This window comes from Pleurodeles waltl, chromosome 10 (genome assembly GCF_031143425.1).
Source record: "Pleurodeles waltl isolate 20211129_DDA chromosome 10, aPleWal1.hap1.20221129, whole genome shotgun sequence".
In the NCBI taxonomy this organism is placed as follows: domain Eukaryota; kingdom Metazoa; phylum Chordata; class Amphibia; order Caudata; family Salamandridae; genus Pleurodeles; species Pleurodeles waltl.
The window spans coordinates 129,551,117-129,564,648 of record NC_090449.1 but is presented as its reverse complement, the minus strand read 5'-3'; the positions used below and the strand labels follow the sequence as shown (position 1 = coordinate 129,564,648).

Here is a 13,532-nt window from a genome sequence, read left to right as displayed (position 1 = left end):
AAAGACATCCCCTGTTTTCTTTATGGATTAAAACCAAAGTCTATCCCACAGGAGCATTGCCACTTTCAGTATCCTCCACCAACAAATCCTCTCTCAACCTCATGGAACCTACAGTTACAAAAAAGGCCATTAAATAATAAAACAAGCAAGTTGGCTACACTAAATCTGAATGGATAAAAGGATGTATATCATATAACAACAAACTGATAACAAATATATACCACTCATTCTAGTGTGCATGGATAAAGAAAATTGTACATGGACACAACATCAAGCAGCTACTCGTTGGTGACAAATACCACATTTCAGCAATTCAGGGAATGTTTTGCAATAGATAACAAAAAGGGAAATAAACATCTTACAAATATTGCAAAAACACCTTCACAGCACATACAAGAATCACCACAATTAGGATCCAACCCCATCTCCGCCAGTGCATCATCTTTTCTATTGGCTTCCCTTACCATGAGTATGCTAACAACAAACAAATCTTTTCTGTTCCCATCGCTCTCCCTTCCTCCCGTCTCATATCTGATTGCCTGATTGTCACTGGATAACCCATGATTTATTATGCTTAACTCTTCATAAACAAAGGTTTCTTACTTCTCTATTTCAACTAAACTTCCTGCAGACAGCTAACTTTCTTCTCTGTAGCTATAATTGTTGATTCTACCATGAATGTGCATGAACTTCTTTATCATCACCACAAACTCTGTATCTCAGAATCACGTTTTTAACTTTTGAGACATAACTTGGATTTTAGACTACTCCAACATGTTTGTTTCTAAATGTTCCCTCTTCCCTAGGTCAAGGTTATTAACTAAGCCACTAAAACTTTACTCAGCCTTCCCAAGTACACACCCACCATATCCCCAGCACAAAGTAATGTGATTACTAAGAAACAGGACATTCTACAAATTACTAACACTCATATTCAAAGGAGACAGCTACAATTTCCAACTACTGGACTGGCAGTCTAATTCGATACAGCCCCACCAAATGTTTTCAATGTGCCTATCTTAATCTCCTCCTTCACCAAATTCTCTCTGCGTAGGTTTCAGTCTCTCTAGCTCCTTCACTGAACTCCCTACCACCTGACATCCCGGGTGATCTTAAAACTGCCCTGAAGCGGCACCTCATGAGACAAGAAAAGAAAATAGCTATTCCGCCCTTGAATTAAATGTCTATGCATGTCAGTGGTAAAATAACCCTAATGTTCATCTTGCGCAGATGTTTAGTAACTGTTGTCTTCTCATCACACAACAGCTCTTTCCCATAGCCTCATAATAACATTTACTTTAAGAGCAGGCTATGTAGCTTATTTTGTTGTGTACAGCATTACTGATCAAAATGCTTCATGAAGCTGTTCAAATAAATAACTGCTCTAAGTCTCTCCCTGTCAGAAAAAAATAGTCACATTTGGATAACATCTGGTAGATGCCCCAAATCTGCTTCATTCACACAATTATTACGCTTCCCAGACCAGAGAATATTATTGTTGCCTACTAAGATCGGCAAATCTGGCCTACTTGTCAAAAACGTATGCTAGCTCTGCCATGAGGTAAACATCACAGCTAAACAGACTGTGTTCCATCCCCAAAAAACTACAAGCTACTGGAAAAGATCTCATGTGCCATTATCAACATTATTTCCTCGGTTCTCAACTTTTCACTAAAACAACTTTCTCCCCCAAAGCTCAATGGGTTCCATAAGTCATAAACACAAAATTAAACTGTTAAGACTTACTCATGGCAATCCTCCTCCAGAAAATTAAGGTTAACTGGAATGTTCCAGATACCTCTTTCTCCATCCATACATAGAAATTAGTATGTCAGATGCATAGAATGAAAAGGGAACTATTAATAATGATCAATTCGTTATGTCACTGAAGAAGACATGGGCTCCACTCATCAATTTTCTCCGGCCCTGAAGAGAATGAATACAAGTATGTGGCAAAGTAGTCGTAGAAGCGTAAAGCTATCCTGATCAAAAGAAAGACCGCTGCTCCACCTCATACAAGACCATCTGTCCAAAATGTGATATTTGATTGGGATGTATTCTGCATAAACACCAATCGCCAACAAGGCATGAAATGTAAATGCCCTGTAATTGTTTGGTGGGCTGATCCGTGCTGGGGTAGGAAGAACAAGCTACTTACCTTTGGTAACAAATATTTTAGTTGCAGGTCCTTACTTTAGAATTTCCCCCAGGCATCAGTCTGGATCCTGAGATTTTTCTTCGAGCAGTACCCCTGCACACTATTAGGTGGCGTCAGCCGACTTCTCTTCCATCATTGTCGTCATGGTTGCCGGATACGACGTCGCAAGTCGTATATAGGCACTACCCCGGCGCACTTACGTCAGTTTCTTTTCACAACTTTCCACGCTAGAAGCATGGAGCCATGAAGAACACTGACCCTGGTGCGCCAGAACTAGAGCCCTGAAAGGGAAGTCCCTGTCTCTAGAAATCAGTTCGCAGTGCGGGGAGGATAGGTGGGTCGGTAAGGAATCAGCAACTAGAATATGTCTCTAGCAGATAATTAGTTACCAAAGGTAAGTAACTTATTTATCTGACCAAGACTTCTAGTTCCAGATCCCTAACCTTAAAATAGATACCCAAGCAATATCATCCCCGGAGGAGTGTCTGAGAACCAAGATCAAACTAGGGCATCCTGCAGGACCGAACGGACAAAAATACCTCCCTTCAGACCAGACTGCTCAGGCAGTAGTGTTTGGCAAACGTGTGCAAGGACACTCATGTTGCTGTCTGGCAGTTGTCCAGGCCCGGAACTCCATGTGCCAATGCAGTGGTTGCAGCTGTTGCTCAAGTAGAGTATGCGTGCAAGCTTTCTGGGGGTTGCTTTTAAGACAATGCCTAGCATATTCTAATGCAGAGAACGACCCATCTAGAAATGGTTCTTTTCTGCACAGCCCGAGCTTTCTTCGCACCCACATAATCCACAAAGAGTTCATCATCCGCCCGGAACTCTTTGGTATGATCAAGAAAGAACAACAACGCTCTTTTTGGTCCCAGACAGTGGAGTCTATCCTTCTCCTTAGAAGAATGTGGAGGTTCATAAAAAGTAGGCAAAGTGATGGATTGGGATACATGGAAGGGCGTGACCCACCTTAGGAAGTAAGGAAGCCATGGTACAAAGCATCACCTTGTCAGGGTGGATAGAGATGAAAGGTGGCTTTGAAGAAAGAGCTTGCAGCTTCACTCACTTTGCGGGCAGAGGTGATAGCTACAAGGAAGACTGTTTTCGGAGTAAGCAGTCGAAGTGTGGAGTTGTGAAGTGGCTCAAAGGGAACACCCATCCGAAAGGTAAGAACTAAGTTCAAATCCCACTGGGGAATTATGAACAGGGAATGAGGAAAGAGATGGGTAAGACCCTTAAGAAATCTTATAACAATTGGAGATTTAAACAAAGAGGGTTGATCAGGCAATCAGAGAAATCCGAGATAGCAGACAAATAACCATGGAGGGTGCCCAGAGTAGAGTCCTGCTGGGCCAGAGAAAGGACAAACAAAAGAACCTCAGAAAAAGGAGTGGAGAGGCGGTCAACAGACTTGTCTGTACACCATGCCACAAATTTGTTCCACATACAGGCATATAACGTTTTAGTGAACGGAAGCCTGGCGGGCAAGATAACATTCCAGACTTTGGGCAGGAGGCTAAAAGCTGTCAATTGCAGCCGCTCAATCTCCATGCAAGGAGGAGGAGACTGGGCAGGTTCAGGTGGAGAACCCTCACCCGCTGCTGTGACAGAAGATTCTCCCGAAGTAGCAGTGTGATCGGAGGATCGATGGCCATGCTTAAGAGCTGTGGATACCATACTTTTCATGCCCACTTTGGAGCCACAAGAATGACTTGGGCCCGGTCGTTCTTGATCTTCTTGAGAACTTTGGGAAGAAGTGGTATTGGCGGAAAAGAGGCCAGAGTTCCACTTGAGTCGAGTTGAGTGAGTACCGCCTCTACTCGCAAAACTGCTGACATTGAGTGTTCTCTGCAGAGGCGAACAGATCTAACCAAGGCTCTCCCCATTGCTGAAAGGAAACTTGTGCCACCTCTGGATGGAGACGCTATTCGTGAGCGACCAGGTATTGACAGCTGAGAATACGCCAGATGTTGAACCACCAGGGATATGCCCTAATGTTTCAGCCATGTCCTGGGGTGCACAGTCTCCTGACAAAGGGATCATGACTCCACTTCCATCCCGCCCTACTTGTTGCAGTACCACATGGTGGTGGTGTTGTCCATGAACACTTTCCCTTCGAGAGAGGTACGAAATGCTTTCAGCGCCGGTCTAATTGCGCTGAGCTCCAAAAGATTGATATGGAGTTTGGACTCCACCGGAGACCAGATGCCTCTGATTTCCGCCTCTCCCAGTTGACCCCCAGATGACCTCATCCCAGGAGTGCTGCATATGTCACTATGGTCAAATCTGGTAGGGGAAGAGAGAGGGAGGGATCTACCTCTGATCCAATCGCGGTTTGAAAGCCATGACTGCAAATCTTGCACGGCCCCCTCTGAGATCTGAACAATGTCGGAGAGATTCCCCTGATGCTGCACCCACTGGAACTTCAGGTCCCACTGCTGAGCTCGCATATGCCATCTGGCAAATGTCACAGGTAGGATGCGGGAGTCCATGAGGCCCAGCATCCTCAGAGTCATTTTCACAGAAATCGAGGAGAGAGGCTGAAACATCTGTATCATAGCTTGAATATCTCAAGACTCACCGCTCCGGAAGCTAGGCCCAAAACTGCACTGTGTCCAGAATAGCTCCTATAGAATGAAGCGTCTGTGAGGGAGTCAGGTGTGACTTTGCCATGTTTACTGTGAACCCCACTGATTGCAGGAAATCTGCTGTAGTACGAAGGTGGGAGACCACAGCCTGGGGAGGGCCTGATTAAACAGCTAGATGTCAAGGTATGGAAATATGCGTCGTCCAAGTCCAAAGCTATCATCCAGTCTCTTGGGTCCAGGGCAGATAGGACTTGAGCCAGAGTGAGCATTTTGTACTTCTCCTTCCTGTGGAAGAGATAGAGGTAGTGAAGGTCTAGGATAGGGCAGAGGCCCTTGTCCTTTTTGGGCACCAGAAAGTAGTGGGAATAAAAACCATGACCTACTTCTGGCAAAGGGACCCTCTCTATGGCTCTCTTTGCCAAGAAAGCCATAACCTCCTCGTCAAGAAGTGCCAGGTGATCCTCTGTCACCATATTGTAGGATGGTGGTATGGATGGAGGGGTAGTCTCGAAGAAGAAGGAGTAGCCCCTTTAAACTATTTGCAAAAAACGCGTCAGGCGTGATTGTGCTCCAGCGGCGCAGGTGATGGCGAATCCTGCCCCTGATAGGGAAGGGTCAGACTGGGAAGGTTTGAAAGCTGCTGCTGATGGCAGGCGGTGGACTGAATCCTGGTTCCCCGATCCACGTGGATGCTGGACCTCACATTCCCTGCCACGCAGAGGCTGAGCACCATGTGAAACACGATGGCTGGCAGAAAAAAGGACGCATAAATGTGCCCCCTCGGTAGCCATGAAAGGGGCAAAAAGCGGACTGAGGGGGGCGAGTGACAGCAGCAAGCCCAAGTTGTTGGGTCAGGAAACCCAGGTCGTTAGGCGCAGGCCTATGGCGGCGGGCTATTGTATTATTAACAGGAGCCCCTATGATGGGTTTGGACCATGTCCCCAGCAGGACATCAGTGAGGGTTTGTTAAAGGGCAAAAGTGGTTCAGACATGGAAGCCCCCGGCTGAAGCAGCTCAGTCAGGAGTTTAGTCCTGACAGGCAGGGAAGGCAGCTCGAGACCCAAGAAGTCAGCCGCTCGCCACACCACTCTGGAGTAAGAAGCCCCCTCCTTAGCCACGGTAGGGGGAGAAAGCATTAGGGGAGGTATCCAGATTGTTGGCTTCACCTAGTTCCTGAGCCCAGTCCATGGGGTCTTCTAGCTGGAATTCTAAAGGGTACAGTGACCCTCTTGATGCTCTCACCGAACTCGTACCCATAAGGAAATGTGTCAGGATCCGACCAAGGGACCAACGCCCCGGCTGAAGCCAGCTCTCTCTGTCAGCAATGTGTATAAGATCAACATCTCCCAGGGGCCCGTGCAGCTTCAGGAGAGCCAACGCAGGAACCGTTGTTGGGGATGGCTGCTGCGGTACGACCAACGACAGTTCAGATCTGTAAGCCGATCCCTGTGCCCCGCTGAGGAAAACTTGAAGGGGCCCCTGCCAACCCTATGGGGCCCAAAGGCTCTCCAGCAGGGCCGGACAGCCTAAAGATAAGGCGCATGGCCTCGTAAAATTCCTTGAGTTGGGCAGGGGTGGCTCTGGTGCCTGGAAACTCCGGAGGCGTGGAGCCGACCCAGAAGTAGGGTCTAGAGACAGGGGGCTAGAGCAAGGATGCTCCTTCTCCCACATTGCGTCGTCTAACCAAAGGGGTGAAGTCGAAGAACGCTTGTGCTTCTTCAGCGACTTCTTGTGCTTGCCAGAGTTTCCCAACCATTTCAAATGTGACGACAATGAGTAGTGGTGGCTTCACGAGTGGTTTCGGGACCTTCCTTTTGACTGGAAGCAATGCAAAGCCAGATGCCAGGCCACAAGAAGCTTTAGGGACCACTCCCTCAAAGTCTTCGGGTTCATGGCCCAGCAGTTGGAGTGCGACTTCCGGTTGTGGTCGCACTCCAGACACCACAGGCAGACAAGGTGCAGATCTGTCACCAACATCATACAGTGCAGGAGTCGCTGGGCTTGAAGCTAGTCTTCTGGGATGACATCCTTGATGCACCTAGAAGTAAAAAAAAAAAAAAAAAAAATACTTCAACAAAAAGTCTAAACACCAGTCAAAAATATCTCTTCGGTTCTGTGCGTAGGCTGGCGCAGAAATAAAACAACTGACATCAGGAGGCCGGGTGGTGCCTATATACGGCCCGCATCATCATACCCGGTGACCACGACGCCAACAACGGACGTGGAGTCGACCGACGCCACCTAACGGCACACATCAGTACTGCTCAAAGAGAAATCTCCAGATCCAGACTGACACCTGGGGCAAATTCTAAGGTAAGGAATCTGCAACTAGTAGTCTCTATCAGATAAATATTTTTGGGATAAGATGGCAGTTTTAGTTTCAACCCAGACAGGCTGGACTACAGTTTTGCTACTTGCCTTTGCTTCTACCTACTTGGGAAACACAACACAAACGTGACAGATGAATGACAGAAGCTGGACTGTTTTTGCTCAAAAACTAGACCAGCACAATTAAATGAAGTTTCTTAACAATACTTACTGTCTTCATGAGTCCAAACTAGCTGCGGTGGGCTGCGTGGGCCATCCCCTGGCGTGGTGAAACACAGTACTGACGTGAAGTATGGTGTGTATTTTCTCAAACCAGTGATGTATCCTCTGTGAACACCATGGAAATCAGGAGCAATAGGCACCATTGTTATTGCCTCTGGGGAGCCTTCAGGCCATGCCAGGAGCTAGAAAAGGAGGAAACATGTCATAACACATGGGTCTAAAGTAATGGTATAAACTTCTCATTCTTAATAAAAGTCAGAATTGCATGGTAAAATACATACATGCATCGATGGTATCAATAATTAGGAGTTAATGGCATAACAAAATCAAACGTGGTCAAAAACTTTGAAATCCATTGGTCTAAAGGGTAGTGTTTGTTTTTCAGTTGTTTTTCTTGATTTTAGTCACAAATACCATCAGTGAAGATTTTCCATCCAGAAATACCACAGTCGTGTAAACGCCAGGAGTTATCATTAATCATCCTACTTAAATCAAAAAGTCCACAAGTCCCTCTACCATAAAGGTCTCAGTTATTTGATGGTTTTAAAATGTCACTCGTAGTCACCCACTTCAAGGTCAATAACACAGCTCCATGGATGCCAATAGGAACATCGGAGAAGGTAGCAGAGAGACATAATGTAGAGCAAGGCACTACCCTGCCAAATACAGGTTAGTATCTACACACACATATCCCAGGAGAGGCCACACCAGCGCATGGAGATATTCAGGTCACAGGAGCTTCGTCCCCACACCATACCACAGGTGCCGTAAGAAAAATCTGGCTGCCCCAGATTGGAAGTACATATCCATATCCTTCCATAAACACTTTCAACTGGACCAGGAAGCCCCGTGATGCCTCCACACCTCTTGCAACCAGCTGCATTTTGCACTTCATCAATTCTCTCTTCCCAACCATGGTATCAGGCCCTACGTCTGAAAAAAGGAAGTGGTGGGTGCTTTGGTACACTGCAGCCTTTGCCACATTGCCGTTTCCTTTTCAGGATTCTATCACAGCTGTCCACTTAGTCTAAAATACCAATCCCAGTGCTTACCCCAATACCCCAGAGAGATACCGTCCGTATGTCCTTGAGAGCAATCTATAGGCCTGTGTACCAAGCACAAACATCCCCTAAACCATCCCCATCTCTAGACACCATCCAGGTCTTGAACATCTCCTCCACTGAACCAGTAGGTGATTCAGAATTGAGTGAATTAGGGATACCCAGTAGCATGAATGGGGTCTCCCTGCGTCAACTGCACATCATCTTGCAGCATTGTTCCAGTCTGATGAAGATCCCAACTTCACAGGCCGTAAACTCAGCGATATCTTTAGAAGCTTTTGTTCACTCTTCTCTGGCTATCCAGCTGCTACAATGGGACGGTCATATATACAGAATTTGTTGAACCTGCAGATTCTGTCCTTCAGACCTTCCAACTTGCCCTCAACAGATCACCCTGTTGCTTCGGTTCTATGTTTTTTGAGATTTAGGTCTGCATGGAGGGCACTGATTTATCTCAAAGGGGTCTGTTCAACTTTTAGTTAGCTCAACCAAGTTTAAATGATCTCCTTCTCCTCCTCTCTGCCCCTTCCCATGGGAAGCTGCACGAGGTGCAAAGAAGTCAGCTCAGTTCCTGCTTCATCTGCCATATTATTAAGAAGCACCCTATCAAACCTTCAAAATGGCATCTGCTGCCTGTACTGAAGGGCAAACCCTGCAGGCTATGCTTGGGAAACGGGCAGCTCACCCCTTTTAGGTTTCAAGGCTGCAGGATTCCCTTCCAGGGGCTGCAACAGGTTGAAATCCTGCACAAAAAAAGGGTCACAGCACACTAACACATGGGAAGCACCTTCAGTGATACATCACTGAACTTTACAGTTACTCCCATCACCCTTATCAATATAGCCAAGTCTCTAATGTGCAAGACCCATTCTTTGGTTGCTACTGGGGAGGGGTGGAACTCTCTCTTCCAGTTACCCCCATAGAGTCCCGTTTGACATTAAAATGGCCAGGTGGCTTCCACAACTCAGAAGTACAGGTGTAGGATTCTTTAATTGACAGGCTTTATGACTCAGGCCCAATAGGTGAGAAAAGAGGTGAGTTAGCTGGAGCCTCCGAAGGCCAGCTCCATCATGGCCCGCTGTCAGACCCACCTCCAAAGTGTACTGTTTAAGACATGTTCCCGAAGCCATCTTACAGAGACATTAACCAACAAAAGCTTCTTATGGAGTCAAGCCAAACATGATTTTTAAGTCAAACACAAATTATAGAAAATGCTGCATTGCCTAGGATGTGTCAAACAAAACAATGTGACTGTAAAAATTGTTTTTTGTGTAGGGTGTTTACAATGCATTACAAGCCACGGGCGGACACTTTATTAAGATGTGATTGAAATGAACTGATATTTACCTTGTATCCTTGGTTGATTCCATTGATGAACTGCTGAGGGGGAGGATTCCACAGAAACTCAATTGTCGTGGAGTTTGCTGCTTGGGCGATCACATTCTGTGGCGGGGCGGTTGGTACTGCACACATCAAGGCAAAGGAGGCGCCACAATCAAAAAAGTAATAGAAAAGGACACAAATAATGAGAATTTCAGCCGAGGAGATGAGAGACTGCACCATCATAAACACTTAAAAATGTAAAGGAGCGAGGCCACATTTCTTACATTGATAACCAGATTCAATACATTTTATTTCTTCCCTCTTGGACGTCACTTGAGGTCCCATCTGCAACCCCAGTTAGCTTTATAGAACCACAAGTAGTCCTGAGGCTTTCAGCGATCGAGTGAATGGTGCCCTGAGTTCCTGTCACCAACAGGATCAGAGGCACAAACACTCTTGTGCACCAACCCTTCCAGCAGGATGCAGCAAGAACTGACAGGCCAGCATTCTTTGCAACCGTGAGTGAAGGGGCGTCAATGAGGATGGCAACTACAAACCCTAGGCTTTTCACTTTGAATCCTTTAGTTTGTCTGCCTTTGATCGGCTTCCTAAGATGTAAAGTTATTTTATTTGTACACTTACCTGGTAATTCTTCACTTTTCAAAGGACGTGTTATGTCACTTCTTATGATAACCTCGGGGTCAAAGGTCATATCACTTCCTGTGCTGAGGGGCTAAAGTCTATATCATGCTGCTACCCTCTGTATTTATGGAAATGACCAAGTAGATATTCTGTAATTTCCAGATTGAAAAACACTTCCGCGGTGCACAACCATCTTTCTGTAATCTATTGATTAATTAGGTGAAATCTGCTTTGGTGAGCCTTTGCTTCCAAGGGAGGCCATCTGCTGTCAGTTACAGACTAGGCACTCTGCAATCACGTGTGCCTCGGGTTTTCTTCCACCACAGCCTGTGGCTGGAGCATCCATTATGGTTACTGCTAGAAATGGGTGGCAGAGTGAGGAGGGTGCGGGGAGCAGCCTTGGAAGGATGACAGGTAAAGTCTGGTGTAAAAAAGGCCCCACTGCTGATGGAGCTCCCCTGGCTAGGTCCAGCCGCCTAAAATAAAGTGGAGGTCCCCGCGGGTGTAGAAGCTTTGCCCTAGGCTGGGGGGAGATGTGATCGAGGAAACACTGACACCAGGAGGAAAGAAAGTGAGGGGACAGCGATCTCAGACAAGGAAGGCCTGGAAGGAGCGTGGGAGAGATGAGAAAGGAGTGACGCACTACGGCAGTGGTTCCCAACCTGTGGTCCGGGGACCCCTGAGGGTCCGCGAGAGCCTAGAAAATTAAAAAATATTAACAAATATTGACAAATTAGGTCCGCAGCTTCCTGTAATGACTCAGGCGGGGGTCCCCGGATTCCCATGATGATACAGTGGGGGTCCCTGCGTTCCATTAATGTTAAAGTGGGGATCCACAGAAATCAAAAGGTTGGGAACCACTGCACTACGGCATTGTGAATGTGGTAAGGTATGTCAGATAGGGGTTTATGGGTGTCTCCTCTTGCCATTAACCAGGAGACACTTTTCATCCTTCCAAGAGTTATAACATGAGTACCCTCGAGGTGGGTAATACACATCTGCTATATAACCACCAGATGTTCCAAAGGCATAACAGGTGATATCCTATGTGCTATATTACCAAGATTACACAGATTGCGCTCCCAAAATAATGTCTTTCTCAGTGAAACTTCCCTATAGGATTGCTTCTGCAGTAGGTTGCGAGGCAAGTTGTTTTCGGGGTAAAAAACCTTGCTTCTGATATATGCAGTGATCTTCAGGAGACGAGTGCTACACTGGCAGGGTCGACTCAGCCTCCATCCTTCCGAGGTTGCTGAATTAAGTATTTTTTGATTGGCTTATGGTAACGTGTTTTATTTACTAGGTTTAGAAATACCAAAAGTGTGGTTTGAAGTACTATATTAAAACAATGTTTTATTCAGATGTGAACATGGGGCACCTGCCCATTAAGGTGCCAATTATAGGTATATGCCAGTGGCAGGACAGAGTTAAAACTTGAGAAGTGAGTTCATTTGTCCCTTAAAGAATGTGCTAAATCCGAGAAACCCCTGACCAAACTGACCATTTAAAGATTACTTCAATTGCTCACAGCAGCACATTTCGCAAAAATATGAAATATTAGTGTTTCATCGAGAGTCAAATCGCAGAAATGAAAATAAATCAGCCTTTGAAGTGTAGCTGCTATAAGAAGAAAAACGATCGACTAAATGCGGAAAACGCACGTGACCACAAGTACAAAAAAAAAAACTTTTGCTTCGCTAGAAAGTATGATTAATCGTGTAATTTATCTCTGGGCCTCCTTATAGAAAATCAACATCTGCATTTTAATGAATGTGTTTTCGACGACAGGCAGAACTCGGGGTCGAAAGGCGCGAGCCTGACAAATTCATAAAGATTTGTATGCTTTTTCAGCACATTAGGAGCTTCTCCCTGCAGTGGCATGGAATCCGGAATATACTGCAATTCCACGACCATCAATATGCATCTGATAAGATTGGAGACAAACAAACCCTCCCCTTGCGCCCGTGACCCGCTGGTCACTCCAGACGCTTTATTAATTGTTGAGATTAAATGATCAGCGAGTTGCTGAGGGAGAAATTGGCAGCATGAAGGATGTTTCTAATTATATCCGGTTCCTAGCGTTCCGCACTTTCACTTCACGCCGCGCATTTTCAATCCAGCTTCTCTTAAATGATGGAGTTCAGAAAACATTTATACAATCGGGGAGTCCACCTGCCGCTCCCCAACCTGTACTTTAAAGGCGCCCGGAAAAGCAGTTTTTATCCAGTCTCGCGCCACCAATAATTACTAGAATGTTGCTGTGTTTGATGACGTCAGATTGGGAGCCCTTTAAAATCTTTGTGACATCTTCCATCGGATGAGCACACCATATCAACATCTTAGTCTGTTCTCTAAAATCTCCTACCCATCACTTTGCTAGGTCTATTCTCGATTTTCGGGGAAATCGCAGACTAGGGAAATGGAAATTCATCATATGTCATCATTTCATTTTAGGTAGATTTCCTAAAACTCAGTTATGAAGCCAGCCCTCTGTATCTACGGCAGACAGATACCCACGCTTTAAGCAAATGCCACTTTTGGCGGAGCACGTCGCTGCGTCGTATTCAGACTGCCAGACGATGCTTTATCGTCCCTCACACTACTACAATTGTCAATAAAAAAGTGCATGAAAGGATTGAGAGGAAAAAATCCAATATATAGGCTGAAAGCAGGATAAAGTCCGGGAAATGAGAGGAAAGGCCGTGCATGCAAAATGCTAACATGAAGCCATTTTTTGGTGGGACTGCGGGTGGCAGTGTCAGATACACACATTTGAAGCAAGGCTATTTTCCACTTGCTTTATTTTTGTAGGCTTGCATTTTGGAAGATATGTGTTGGGGTAGGTCTTGGGTGCAGCTCCTGGCCACAGGCGGAGGTCTTCCAGAGTCTAGGTGTTGGACGGCCACAGGGAGGTGGGATAGGGTGACCAGATTTTGAGGAGCAAAAACCGGGACTGGTTAGACATAAAAGTAGGACTAAAGACTTTATCCTCACTTTTATATCTGGCCTGTCCTTTTTTGCATAGCTTTGTAAATGTGCGCTTATATGTGTGTTTGCGCATAGATATACATATATATATATATATATATATACATACATAGACGCCCCTATCCCCCCCTCCTACCCACTCTCTGTGCTGGGAGAAGACAGGAAACCGTGTTGCCTGGCAGAAACAGATAAATGACTTTAATTTTTTCAGACTTTGTAGGA

General features: G+C 45.8%; 1 protein-coding gene across 1 annotated transcript in view; it reads right to left on the bottom strand.

Annotated features, from left to right (window-relative positions):
- The window catches only part of SDK1 (sidekick cell adhesion molecule 1), a 2,061,301-nt gene that overhangs the window by 575,265 nt on the left and 1,472,504 nt on the right, over positions 1-13,532 (bottom strand). Inside the window, exons 18-19 of the mRNA XM_069209963.1 lie at positions 9,705-9,820; positions 7,286-7,478 (exon numbers count right to left, since the gene is read on the bottom strand). Coding sequence (XP_069066064.1) covers positions 7,286-7,478; positions 9,705-9,820 — 309 coding nt within the window. The remainder of the gene's footprint in view (positions 1-7,285; positions 7,479-9,704; positions 9,821-13,532) is intronic.